Raw genomic sequence first — 12,969 nt, forward strand, 5'->3', positions numbered from 1 at the left:
AGATTTGGCAGGTGGTATGTCCATGTTTCTCATTCATGAGTCGTTGTGTGTGCATCGAGGTGTTACTTCTTACAACCTTGAGAAACATGCCAGTGAATGCATGCACAGGTAGATCCCACAAACAGCTACATTCAAGGACCCAGCAGTCTGCAGCGTTCTATATTTTCTAAAACCCTCTCCTTCACCTGCTCCCTCCCCCCACCCCCAACCCCATCGCTCCACCCTGCTCCGTCCAGAATAGGTGCACCGTTCCGCCTCCCGGGACATCTCCTCAGGGTGGGGGGGGTAGTAGAAGGCAGGCAAATACCTGCTGCCTCTGCCGTCCTGACAGCTTCTGTAATTCCGTCATCTGAGCGCCCATCCGTCACCAGAACCAGTAGGGCTGGCACACCAGGGCGTCTCCCAGCTGCCTGGTGGAATACGTAATCCAGGACAAAATTGATCGCCTTCCCTGCAGAAAGACAGAAAATAGGGTTTACAAAACAGGGAAGAGAAAGGGGAAAAGTCTGTGCCTTTATTTCACATATCCCACGACCTCGGGAAACACACCAGCGAGCTGGCACACACCATCATGGAAATCCTGCACCATCATCGCCACATGGTGGAGCCAATGTTCTAGAATGTAAATTGTGGAGCAAAGAATCAACTGCTTCCTCAGAGGAAGTCACTGAGCTTGATCCCACATTGATTCCATTGGTCACTGTTCAATCATGGGTTTGGGAATATCACTGGCACAGCCACCATTCAATGCTGTTGAAAAGTTTCCATTGAGCTACCTTCTTGTAACGACTGCGAAGTAGGTAACACTGTGACGTAGTTAATAATGTGATGTCGTTAATAATGTGATGTAGGCAATTTGGCAACGCTTTCTGCAGCAGTTGGATCCAATCGAGCTGCTCACCGAGCCATTTCAGAGTTCTACATGGAACTACACAGATTAGACACGACCAGGAGTGTAGATACTGCATAGGCCATGACTAAAGGAGTTGGGTTTTTAATCAACAATCTATGATTATTGCTAATGAGCATAGCAAGATCCCAAAAACAGGCGCATTCAATGACTAGTGATGCTGATTTTTGTCTTAAACTGGTGTTTGTTGAGCCTTAAAGAGGATGCGGGGGAATCTGAGGAAGGGTCACTAGACCCTAAACGTTAACTGTTTTCTCCTTCACAGATGCTGCCAGACCTGCTGAGCTTTTCCAGCAACTTTGGTTTTGTTCCTGATTTCCAGCATCCGCAGTTCTTTCACTTTTTTTATTTGGCAGGGGAAATCTGCCGTTTCTCTTCTAGATGCACTGCACTGATCTCAATGGGGCATCTCACCCCAGACTACTGTGGCGACCAACACAAGGCTCGTTCCTACAGACAGTGCGTGGACTGCAGTGGTTCTCAGTAAGGGAGCTCACCACCTCCTTCTCAAGGATAATTAGAGACAATCAGAAATCCTGGCCCAGCCAATGCTACTCACATCTCATGAGTGAATAAAGGAAAAAGGATTGAAGGTATAGATGATCACAAACATGACCACTGCTAGCATCATTTGCTCTAACATGACTAAGGGATATGTTTGTGAATAACTGGACAAATTGTCACCTACTTCAGTGAACATTTAATGTACAAAAGTATCCCATTAAAAGAAATGCTTTCAAGAATTTAAACCCATAATTAACAATCACTGAAGCCCTGCAGTGCGGATAGACACCATTCAGCCCATCAAGTCCACACCAACACTCTTGAAGAGCATTGAACCCAGACCCTCTCAACCACATTCCCATAACCTTGCATTTACCTTGACTAATCCTAGCCTAAACATCCCTGAACACGATGGGCAATTTAACATGGCCAATCCACCTAGCTCGCACATCTTTGTGCTGTGAAAGAAACCAGAGCACCTGCAGAAAACCTGCACAGACACAGGGAGAGTGTGCAAACTCGACATGGATAGTCACCTGAGGGAGGGATTGAACCCGGGTCCCTGGCAGTGTGAGGCAGCAGAGCCAACCACTGAGCCACTCATGGATAGTGGAACATGTGCAGGAAGGTTTTAGCTACTCCATGCCCTACCCTTCATCCGCACCATCCCACCCTCTACAATCCAGGAAATTGCATTTATGTGGCACCTTCTGATGCCTTCGGTCACTGTCCCTCCCCATGTCTAGAGGGTCAGTGGCACAGCGTCCCATTAGCCAAGTGTATTCACTGGTTCTTTCAAAATCTATTTAATGAGTTCAGGTTGATTGCACACAGTTATTTATTAATTGACCTATTTAGAGATGTTATTCACACCTCTGGTACAGTTGAATGCAGGCCTCCTGGCTCAGAGATAGGCACATTACCACTGCATCAGAAGGTCCCACTAGGGTATTAATTAGATTCAGGCCGTGGGGATTAATAGGGGACTCATCTGCATTATAACACTATTATACCTCCACTAGCAGTGTCAGACTGAACACCTAAAAGGGCCCTGGTTCAATCCTGGGTTTCGACAGCACATGCAGGGTTTTTGTGATGCAGTGGCAATGCCTCTATCTCTGAGTGAGGAGGCCTGGGTTCAAGTCTCACTTGCTCCAGGCGTATGTCATAACATCCTTCGAAAGCAAAATCAGAAATGCCTAGATTGGGAGGGGGGGAAATCGAAATATTCTGTGGTGTACATATGAACTCTAACAGCACAGCGGTAATGTCCTACCTCTAGATCAGATGGCCCAGTTCAAGCGACACCTGTGCCAGACGTGTGTCATAGTGGACAGGTTGATTACAAATATCTCTGAGCTCAGACATAAAGGAACAAGCTGGCTTGATACTGATAATGTGTATCTGTGTAATTAGAAGATTGTAACTGTGTTGAGACTATAGTCCAATCCCATACTTCAGCACCTAGCCCTGTGAGATCCAACACTCTGGATCCTACCTGCTTTGTGCTCGAGCTTGTCCCTGGGTCAGACCAACCAGACACTGCCAATGCAGACCAGGACTTACCAACCCTGGCTCCTGGCTCCTTCTCAGTCATTATCCTCGAAATTTACTGCAATACACGACCAGAATGTCACAGAACAGCCAAGTGAATTCCATCCCAATAACTTCATCCTGGGATTGTGGCCATGATGGTGAGTCTTGTTCTATCCCCTTCCCCTAATGCTTTGATAAAATGTCGTAGACAGGAACAGACCACAAGCCTATCAGAGGGTTCGTTTATAAAGGTCTCTACGTTAGGTCCAAAAGTCCGTTAGTATTCAGATACTCAACCTGTTTGAGTCCCACCGCCTTGGTACGGGAGTTCTCTTATGGCCTGGAGCAATTCCTGATGGGTACCAAATCGGCCAAGTGGAATTTCAATTTTGGAATCATCGCTGTACTGAACCACTGACACCTGCATAATGATATGCATACAAAATTACAAGGCAAATTCACCCTAACCAAACACAAGCATACAATTCTCATTTGACCTACCTGTTTTGTAAAGTTTCATAACAGGTCACGCTGGCAAAAGTGTTGTCGCAGGTGTTTTGTTTCAAGATAATCTCAACCTGTTCATGGGTATTATTACACACTGGTGGAGCAAAAGGGACTTGAACCTAGAAGCTTGGTGTTTACATCACTGATTTGCACAATTGATTCACAGAACGGTTGCAGCTCAAACAAAGGAGGCCATTCGACCTATCCTGTCTGTACTGGTGGTTCTGCAGGAGTAACTTAGCTAGTTCCACGCCTTCCTTTCACCGCAGCCTTTCCAAGTTTCTGCCTTTATCCAATTCCCTTTCGGAAACCACAATTGAATCTGCCTCCACCAGCATCATGGCCACCCATTCCTGGTCCTATCCATTCTCTGTGTCAAAAGACTTTCCTCCTACTGTTCTTTTTGGTCCATTGCCCAGATATCTGTGTTCTCTGGTCCTCGGTCCTCCCAAAAAATGGGAACAGTTTCTCACAACCAATTGTGTCCCAGCTCCCTACGGCCTTGAACGTCGCTATCAACTATCCCCTGAACATTTCTCTCATTTGAAGCCCATAGCATGCTTGAACTTTGACCCCAGCCATCAAATCCCCAAGCTGATAGCTCGATGAACTCCACATGCAAGAAGAGCTTAATCTTATGACTATGCCCCCTGGTCCTAGACTGTGCCCTGAGGGGAAACACCCTCTCAACATTTATCCTTAAAAATTTTTTATGTTTCAATGAGATTACGTCTCATTCTTCGAAATACCAGTGAGTAGAGTCCTAATCTTTTTTTTGAATTCATTCAGAGGATGAGGGCGTCATTGACCAAGCAGCATTTATTGCCCATCCTTAATGGCTCAGAGGGCAGTTAAGAGTCAATCACATTGCTGTGGGTCTGGAGTCACACATAGGCCAGAACAGGTAAAGATGGCAGCTTCCTTCCCTAAAGGACTTTAGTGAACATTAGGGTCCTGATGGGATCTATCCCAGAATATTAAGGGAGGCAAGGGAATAAATTGCTGGAACAAATATCCTCTTTGGCCACAGGTGAGTTCCCAGAAGAATGGACAGGAGCCAATACTGTCCCATTGTTTCAGAAGGGTAGCAGGGATAATCCAGGAAATTACAGACCTGTGAGCCTCACATTGTTGGCAGGGAAATTATTGGAAAAGATTGTCAGGGACAAGATCAATGCACATTTAGAAGCAAATGCATTTATTAGCGATAGACAGCATGGTTTTGTGAGGGGATGGTCATGCATCACTAACTTAATTCGAGTTTGTTGAGGGGGTGATGAAGATTTTGTTAAGGAAAAGCAGAAGATGTTGGCTACATGGACTTCAGTAAACCTTTTGACAAAGTCCCTCACGGCAGACTGGTACAAAAGGTGAAGTCCCGTGCCATCAGGGGTGAGCTGCCAAGATGGACACAGAACTCGCTTAGTCATAGACAGAGGGTAGCGGTGTAAGGGTGCTTCTCAGGATGGAGGGATGTGACGAGTGTTTCACAGGGATCAGCGCTAGGGCTTCAGCTATTCGTGGTCTATATAAATGATTTGGAGGAAAATATAGCTGGCCTTATTAGTAAGTTTGCGAACAATACAAAGTGGAGTTGTGGATAGTGACGAAGATTGTCAGAGGATACAGTCAGATATAGATCAGTTGGAAGCATGAGCAGAAAAATGGCAGATGGATTTTAATCCAGACAAGTGTGCGGTGTTGTATTTTGGAAGGTGAAGTACAAGTGGAAATTATACAGTGAATAGCAGAAGCCTTAGGAGTATCGATATGCAGAGGGATCTGGGTGTGCAGGTCCACTGATCCCTGAAGGTGGCAGCATAGGTAGGTAAGGAGTGAAAAAGGCCTGCGGCATGCTTACCTTCATTGGAAGAGGCACTGAGTACAAGGATAGGCAAGTTATGCTGCAGCTTTATAGAACTTTAGTTAGACCACACCTGGAATATTGCACATAGTTCTGGTCACCACACTGCCAGATGGAAGTGGATGCTTTGGACAGCAAACAGAATAAGGCATACCGGGGCATTGCCTGGTATGGGGGATTTTAGCTATGAAGAAAGACAGATTGGGTTTGTTTTCACTGGAATGCAGGAGTTGAGGGGCGACGTGATAGAACTTTAGACGATTGTGAATGGCATGGGTAGAGTGAAAAATATGAGGCTTTTTCCCAGGTGGAGGGGTCAATTACTAGGGGACACAGGCTCAAGGTGTTGGGGGTGGGGGCAAGTTTAAAAGAGATGTGCCAGACAGGTTTTTCACACAAAGGGTGGTGAGTGCCTGGAACATCCTGCCAGAGGAGGTGGTGGAAGCAGACACAGTTGCAACATTCAACAAGTACCTGGATAAATACATGAATAGGAAGGGAATAGAGGGATATGGATCCTGTAAGTGAAAACAGTTTTGTCTGGAAGGGCAAAATGCATCAGTACAGGCTTGGAGGGCTGAAGGGCCTGTTCCTGTGCTGAACAGGTCCTTGTTAGTAACCAGATGTGTTTTTCTGACAATTGTAAATGGATTCATTATCATCATTAGATTGTTAATTCCACCTTTATTTAATGCAAATTTTACCATCTGCCAGGATAAGATTTGAACCCAGGTCACCAGAATGCTATGTGGGTCTCAGGATTAACGGTCCAGTAATAATACCACTGGGCTACTGCCTCCTCAATGTATCAGAGATAATGGGAACTGCAGGCGCTGGAGATTTCAAGGTAACAAAGTGTGGAGCTGGATGAACACAGCAGGCCAAGCAGCATCTCAGGAGCACAAAAGCTGACATTTCGGGCCTAGACCCTTCATCAGAAAAGGGGGATGAGGAGAGGGTTCTGAAATAAATAGGGAGAGAGGGGGTGGAGGATTGAAGATAGATAGAAGAGAAGATAGGTGGAGAGGAGACAGACAAGTTAAAGGGGACAAGAGAGTTGCAGTGGGAGGGAGATCCCCTGAGGTTGGTCCGGAGGATAGCTTCTTCAGGTTAGGCATCCCTGGAAGAGGCTTCGCAGTGAGGTTAAAATTGTATCAGAGATAATGGGAACTGCAGATGCTGGAGCTCTCCCTATCCCCCGTTTCTGATGAAGGGTCCCGGCCCGAAACATCAGCTTTTGTGCTCCCAAGATGCTGCTTGGCCTGCTGTGTTCATCCAGCCCCACACTTTGTTGCCTCCTTAATGTAATTTGTTTAGCTCTTGCTCCTAAGCCAATCCCTCCACACTAGGGATCATCCTGATCACTTTCTCACATGCTTACGGGGGCAGGGGAGTGGAACAGGCCTACCTGAGTGGCATCGGCTCCAATGCGGGGTAGATGAGAGACCACGTTGTACAGGAACTGTTTCACTTTCTGAAAGTTGTTCTCTTGAATACTCCAGGAGCCATCGACCAGGAACACGATGTCAGCTCGTGCTCTGTTGCACACTGCAAACAACACAAAGCAAGTCAGGTCTCAACAGACAGGGAGAGAGGAAGCAGGAGTAGGCCATCCAGCCCCTCAAGACAACCTGACCAGGTTCGATTGATCTACAGACCATACAGCAACACAAGAAATAGAAGCAGGGGCAGATAATTTGGCCCCTTAAACCTGCTTTCCTATTCAACAAGACCCTGGGCTAATCTGGTGTATGGCTGGATGAACACAGCAGGCCAAGCAGCACCAGAGGAGCAGGAAAGCTGATGTTTCAGGTCTGGATCCTTCTTCAGAAATTTCTTCCTGCTCCTCTGATGCTGCTTGGCCTGCTGTGCTCATCCAGCTCTACACCTTGTTATTCAGATTCTCCAGGACCTGCAGTCCCTACTATCCCTGGGCTAATCTGGTTCTGCTGTCAGCAACACTTTCCATCCTGACCTACAACGCCCTTGACTTCCTTGTCAATTAATTATGTCTAAACCAGCCTTGAACAAATTCAATGCCATTGCGTCTATTGCTCTCTGGAGTAAAGAATTCCACGGGCTAACAACTGTCTGACAGAGAAGAAACTTTTCGAATCCATCTTAAAGCAAGGCTGACCAGGGAGACGTCATTGAAATGAAGTGTATAAAATTGTGAGAGTTATACAGTGAATACCTTTCCCCTTGGTGGAGGGATCAAGGACCAGGGGCCATCGATTTAAGGTGAGGGGCAAGAGGTTTAGAGGAGACATGAGGAAATATTTTTGCCTCCAGAGGGTGGTAGGAAGCTGGTACTCAATGGCTTTAAGGTGGTAGAGGCAGAAACCTTTATTACATGGAAAAAGCATTTAGATTTCTCTTGCAATGCCAAGGCACACGACGCTGTGTGTCAACTGCTTGGAAAATGAAATTAAAATAGTTACATGGGTGTTTTTGACCAGCACAGGCGCTACAGGTCAAAGGGTTTTCTTTTCTGTGCTGTAGACCTCTATGATTCCACGAATATGATTCTAAAAGGGTGACCTGTAACTTTTAAGCTATGCCCCCGGTTCTAAATTTCCTGACAATGGGAAACTTCCTCTCAGAACTCACCCAGTCAAGCCTCCTTGGTAAGATCTCTTCTCATTCTACTAAACTCTTGAGTACTGGCCCAACTTGCTCAATTCCAACTCTCCATCCAATCTGTCATAACCCGTAATCCCCAAAGCTGCTTTCTTATCCAACGCTTTTACCAGTTCTTCCTAGTTTGGTGACACCTGGCCAGTTATTCAGTGATACAGCACAGGAACAGATCCTTCAGTCCAACCAGTCCATGCCAACCACAATCCCAAACTAAACTAGACCCACCTGCCCCCGCTTGGCCCATATCCCTCCAACATTTCTTATTCATGTACTTATCTAAATATCTTTTAAACATTGTAACTGTACTGCATCCACCACTTCCTCTGGAAGTTCATTCCGCACACTAGCGACCCTGTGTGTAAAAATGGTTGCCCTCATGTCCTTTTTAAATCTTTCTCCTCTCATCTTAAAAAGATGCCCCCAGTCTTCAAATCCCCCACCCTTCGGAAAAGACACCTGCCATTCACACTATTATGCCCCTCATGATTTTATAAACCTCTATAAGGTCTTCCGTCGACCTCCTATGCTCCAGTGAAAAGAGGTCCCAGCCTATCCAATCTATTTTTGTAACTCACATTCTCCATTCTTGGAAACATGCTGGTAAATGTTTCCTGAACCCTCTTTAGCTTAATAATATCCTTCCTATAATGGGGTGACCAGAACTACACACTGTACTCCAGAAGAGGCCTCACCAAGCTCCTATACAAACTCCATATGAACATCCTGCGGAGAGCGGCGCGAGCCGGGCGGACGTGAGGTCAGGGCAGAGAGGCAGTTGGGAAGGTAAGTGAGTGCTATTTAAGTTCTTACCTCGAAGCCAGCGGGTCCTTTTTGCAGCGGAGAGCTATTTAAGTAGGTGTGTTCTTAGCCCCAGGTCCTACACGGTAGGGCCTCCCTCCCACCATCCTCCTCTAACCTAATTAAGAGTCCACAGACTCACAGCAAACACACAAGGACTGAGGGAAGTGCCTGGTGAGTAAAGTGCGAGTTTTCGGTGAAGAAGCTCTGAGGAGATTACGCCACTGTTGAAGAGGGTGAAGACATGACTGCCAAGCTGATTCAGTGTGCTGCATGCATGATGTGGGAGGTCAGGGACACTGATGATGTTTCTGGCTCCTATAGCTGTGGTAAGTGTGTACACATTCAGCTTCTGAAGGAGGTTGTTGCAGCCCTGAAGAAAGAACTAGAAGACCTCAGGCTCATCCGAGAGAATGAGAATTTTCTGGACAGGACCTTCAGCAAGGTCACTACACCAAGGATACCTGAAGAGAGAAGGGGGATGTCGATGACAAAGGAAGACATGAATGAAGTACAACAGACCCCAGGGGAAGCACCTATTGTAAACAGGCTGACTGTCTTGGAAACTGCCGAGACAGGTGACACAGCCAGTCCGAGAGGTGGACAGGTCTGCGAGTCAAAAATTGCTGTAGAGGCAGAGCCAAGAAGTCAGACATCACGGAGAGCTGTGGTAATAGGGGACTCCATTGTGAGAGGGACTGACAGGGGTTTCTGCGGCACCAGGCGAGATTTGAGGATGGTGTGTTGCCTTCCTGGTGCCAGGATCCAGGACGTCACTGATAGAGTGCAGAGAATCCTCGAGGGTGAAGGTGAAGATCCAGAGGTGGTGGTGCATGTCGGCATTAATGACGTCGGGAAGAAAAGGAGGAGCATTCTACAGCGGGACTTCAGAGAACTCGGAAGAAGGCTGAAAAGCAGGACTTCCAGGGTGGTTATCTCTGGTTTGCTTCCAGTTCCTCGGGCTGGAGAGGGCAGGAACAGAGAGATAATGGACCTGAACGTGTGGCTGAGGGACTGGTGTCGGAAGCGAGGATTTAAATTCTTGGATCACTGGGGTATGTTTTGGGGTAAGAATAAATTGTATAGGAGGGACGTTTGCATCTTAATAATCGGGGGACCAGCTTTCTGGCAGGCAGGTTTGCCGCTGCAACACGGGTGTGTTTAAACTAAGTAATGGGGGGGAGGGGACAAACTGGAAATTTAAGAATGAAGTTAAAGGGAAAGTGCGAATAAGAGAGTTAAGAAGGACAACAGAGTCCACAGAGCAGAAAACTCAGGAACGGATCATACAGTATGGCCAAGTGAAATAGGGATTGACAGGAAGGGTGAAGGGAGAAACAAATTAAAAATATTATATATGAATGCACAAAGCATAAGAAATAAGGTGCACGAGCTTGAGGCTCAGTTGGAAGTTGGCAAGTATGATGTTGTGGGGATAACTGAGACGTGGCTTCAAGTGGACAGGGCCTGGGAAATGAATATTCAAGGCTATACGTGCTATCGAAAGGACAGACTGGTGGGCAGAGGGGGTGGGGTAGCCCTGTTGGTGAGGAATGATATTCGGTCCCTTGCGGGGGGGGGAGACATAGAGTCAGGAGATGTAGAGTCAGTATGGATAGAGCTGAGAAATTCTAAGGGTAGAAAGACCCTAACGGGAGTTATCTACAGGCCCCCAAACAGTAGTTAGCAGGTAAGGTGCAAGTTGAATCAAGAGTTGAAATTGGCCTGTCACAAAGGTATCACGACAGTTGCTACGGGAGATTTCGACATGCGGGTAGACTGGGAGAATCAGGATGGTACTGGATCCCAAGAAAGGGAGTTTGTGGAGTGCCTTCGAGATGGATTCTTAGAACAGCTTCTACTGGAGCCTACCAGGGAGGAGGCAATTCTGGATCTGGTGATGTGCAATGAACCGGATTTGATCAGGGACGTCAAAGTAAAGGAGCCATTAGGAGGTAGTGACCATAATATGATAAGTTTTAATCTGCAGTTTGAGAGGGAGAAGGGAGAATTGGAAGTGTCAGTATTGCAGTTGAATAAAGGGAACTATGGAGCTATGAGGGAGGAGCTGGCCAAAGTTCAGTGGTACAATACCCTTGCAGGGATGGCAGTGGAACAACAATGGCAGGTATTTCTGGATATAATGCAGAAGGTGCAGGATCAGTTCATTCCAAAGAGGAAGAAAGATCCTAAGGGGAGGCGGGGGCAGCCGTGGCTGACGAGAGAAGTTAAGGACTGTATAAAGATAAAAGAGAAGTATAACATGGCAAAGATGAGTGGGAAGCCGGAGGACTGGGACGCTTTCAAAGAGCAACAGCGGATAACTAAAAAGGCAATACGTGGAGAAAAAATGAGCTATGAAGGCAAACTGGCCAATAATATAAAGGAGGATAGTAAAAGCTTTTTTAGGTATGTGAAAAGAAAAAAAATGGTTAAGACTAAAATTGGGCCCTTGAAGTCAGAAATGGGTGAATTTATTATGGGGAACAAGGAAATGGCAGATGAGTTGAATAGGTACTTTGGATCTGTCTTCACTAGGGAAGACACAAGCAATCTCCCAGATGTAATAGTGGCTGAAGGACCAAGGGTAATGGACGAACTGAAGGGTATTTATATTAGGCAAGAAATGGTGTTGGATAGACTGTTAGGTCTGAAGGCTGATAAGTCCCCGGGACCTGATGGTCTGCATCCCAGGGTACTTAAGGAGGTGGCTCTAGAAATTGTGGACGCGTTGGTAATTATTTTCCAAGGTTCTATAGATTCAGGATCAGTTCCTGCAGATTGGAGGGTGGCAAATGTTGTCCCACTTTTCAAGAAAGGAGGGAGAGAGAGGAAACAGGAAATTACAGACCGGTTAGCCTGATGTCAGTGGTGGGAAAGACACTGGAATCAATTATAAAAGATGAAATTACGACTCATTTGGATAGCAGTAACAGAATAGGTCAGAGTCAGCATGGATTTATGAAGGGAAATCGTGCTTGACTAATCTTCTGGAATAAGGGAGAGCCAGTGGATGTAGTGTACCTGGACTTTCAGAAAGCCTTTGATAAAGTCCCGCATAGGAGATTGGTGAACAAAATTAGGGCACATGGTATTGGGGGCAAAATACTGATTTGGATTGAAAATTGGCTGGCTGACAGGAAGCAAAGAGCAGTGATAAATGGGTCCCTTTCGGAATGGCAGGCAGTGACCAGTGGGGTACCACAAGGTTCGGTGCTGGGACCGCAGCTGTTTACAATATATATTAATGATATAGACAAAGGCATTACAAGTAATATTAGCAAATTTGCCAATGACACAAAGTTGGGTGGCAGTGTGAAATGTGAGGAGGATGTTATTAGAATACAGGGTGACTTGGACAGGCTAGGTGAGTGGACGGATGCATGGCAGATGCAGTTTAATGTGGATAAATGTGTGGTTATACACTTTGGTGGCAAGAACAGGAAGGCAGATTACTATCTCAATGGAGTCAAGTTAGGTAAAGGGGAAGCACAACGAGATCTAAGTGTTCTTGTACATCAGTCAATGAAAGCAAGCATGCAAGTACAGCAGGCAGTGAAGAAAGCTAATAGCATGTTGGCCTCCATAACAAGAGGAATTGAGTATAGGAGCAAAGAGGTCCTTCTGCAGCTGTACAGGGCCCTGGTGAGACCGCACCTGGAGTATTGTGTGCAGTTTTGGTCTCCCAATTTGAGGAAGGACATTCTTGCTATTGAGGGAGTGCAGCGTAGGTTCACAAGGTCAATTCCCGGAATGGCAGGACTATCATATGTTGAAAGATTGGAGTGACTGGGCTTGTATACTCTTGAGTTTAGAAGGATGAGAGGGGATCTGAATGAGACATATAAGATTATTAAGGGATTGGACACTGTGGAGGCAGGAAGCATGTTTCCGCTGATGGGTGAGCCCAGGACCAGAGGACACAGTTTAAAAATAAGGGGTAGGCCATTTAGAACAGAGCTGAGGAGAAACTTCTTCACCCAGACAGTGGTGGATATATGGAATGCTCTGCCCCAGAAGGCAGCGGAGGCCAACTCTCTGGATGCTTTCAAGAAAGAGATAGAGCTCTTATAGATAGTGGAATCAAGGGTTATGGGGATAAGGCAGGAACAGGATACTGATTGTGGATGATCAGCCATGATCATAACGAATGGTGGTGCTGGCTCGAAGGGCCGAATGGCCTACTCCAGCACCTATTGTCTATTGTCTA

The 12,969-nt window shown here is 46.3% G+C and overlaps 1 protein-coding gene across 1 annotated transcript in view; it reads right to left on the minus strand.

Moving 5' to 3' along the window:
* Positions 1 to 12,969, minus strand: part of col7a1 (collagen, type VII, alpha 1) — a 443,464-nt gene that overhangs the window by 266,627 nt on the left and 163,868 nt on the right. The window contains exons 29-31 of the mRNA XM_059649672.1: positions 6,730 to 6,869; positions 3,248 to 3,371; positions 308 to 451 (exon numbers count right to left, since the gene is read on the minus strand). Of these exons, the coding sequence (XP_059505655.1) occupies positions 308 to 451; positions 3,248 to 3,371; positions 6,730 to 6,869 (408 nt within the window). The remainder of the gene's footprint in view (positions 1 to 307; positions 452 to 3,247; positions 3,372 to 6,729; positions 6,870 to 12,969) is intronic.

The sequence above is a fragment of the Stegostoma tigrinum genome, chromosome 11 (assembly GCF_030684315.1).
Source record: "Stegostoma tigrinum isolate sSteTig4 chromosome 11, sSteTig4.hap1, whole genome shotgun sequence".
NCBI lineage: Eukaryota > Metazoa > Chordata > Chondrichthyes > Orectolobiformes > Stegostomatidae > Stegostoma > Stegostoma tigrinum.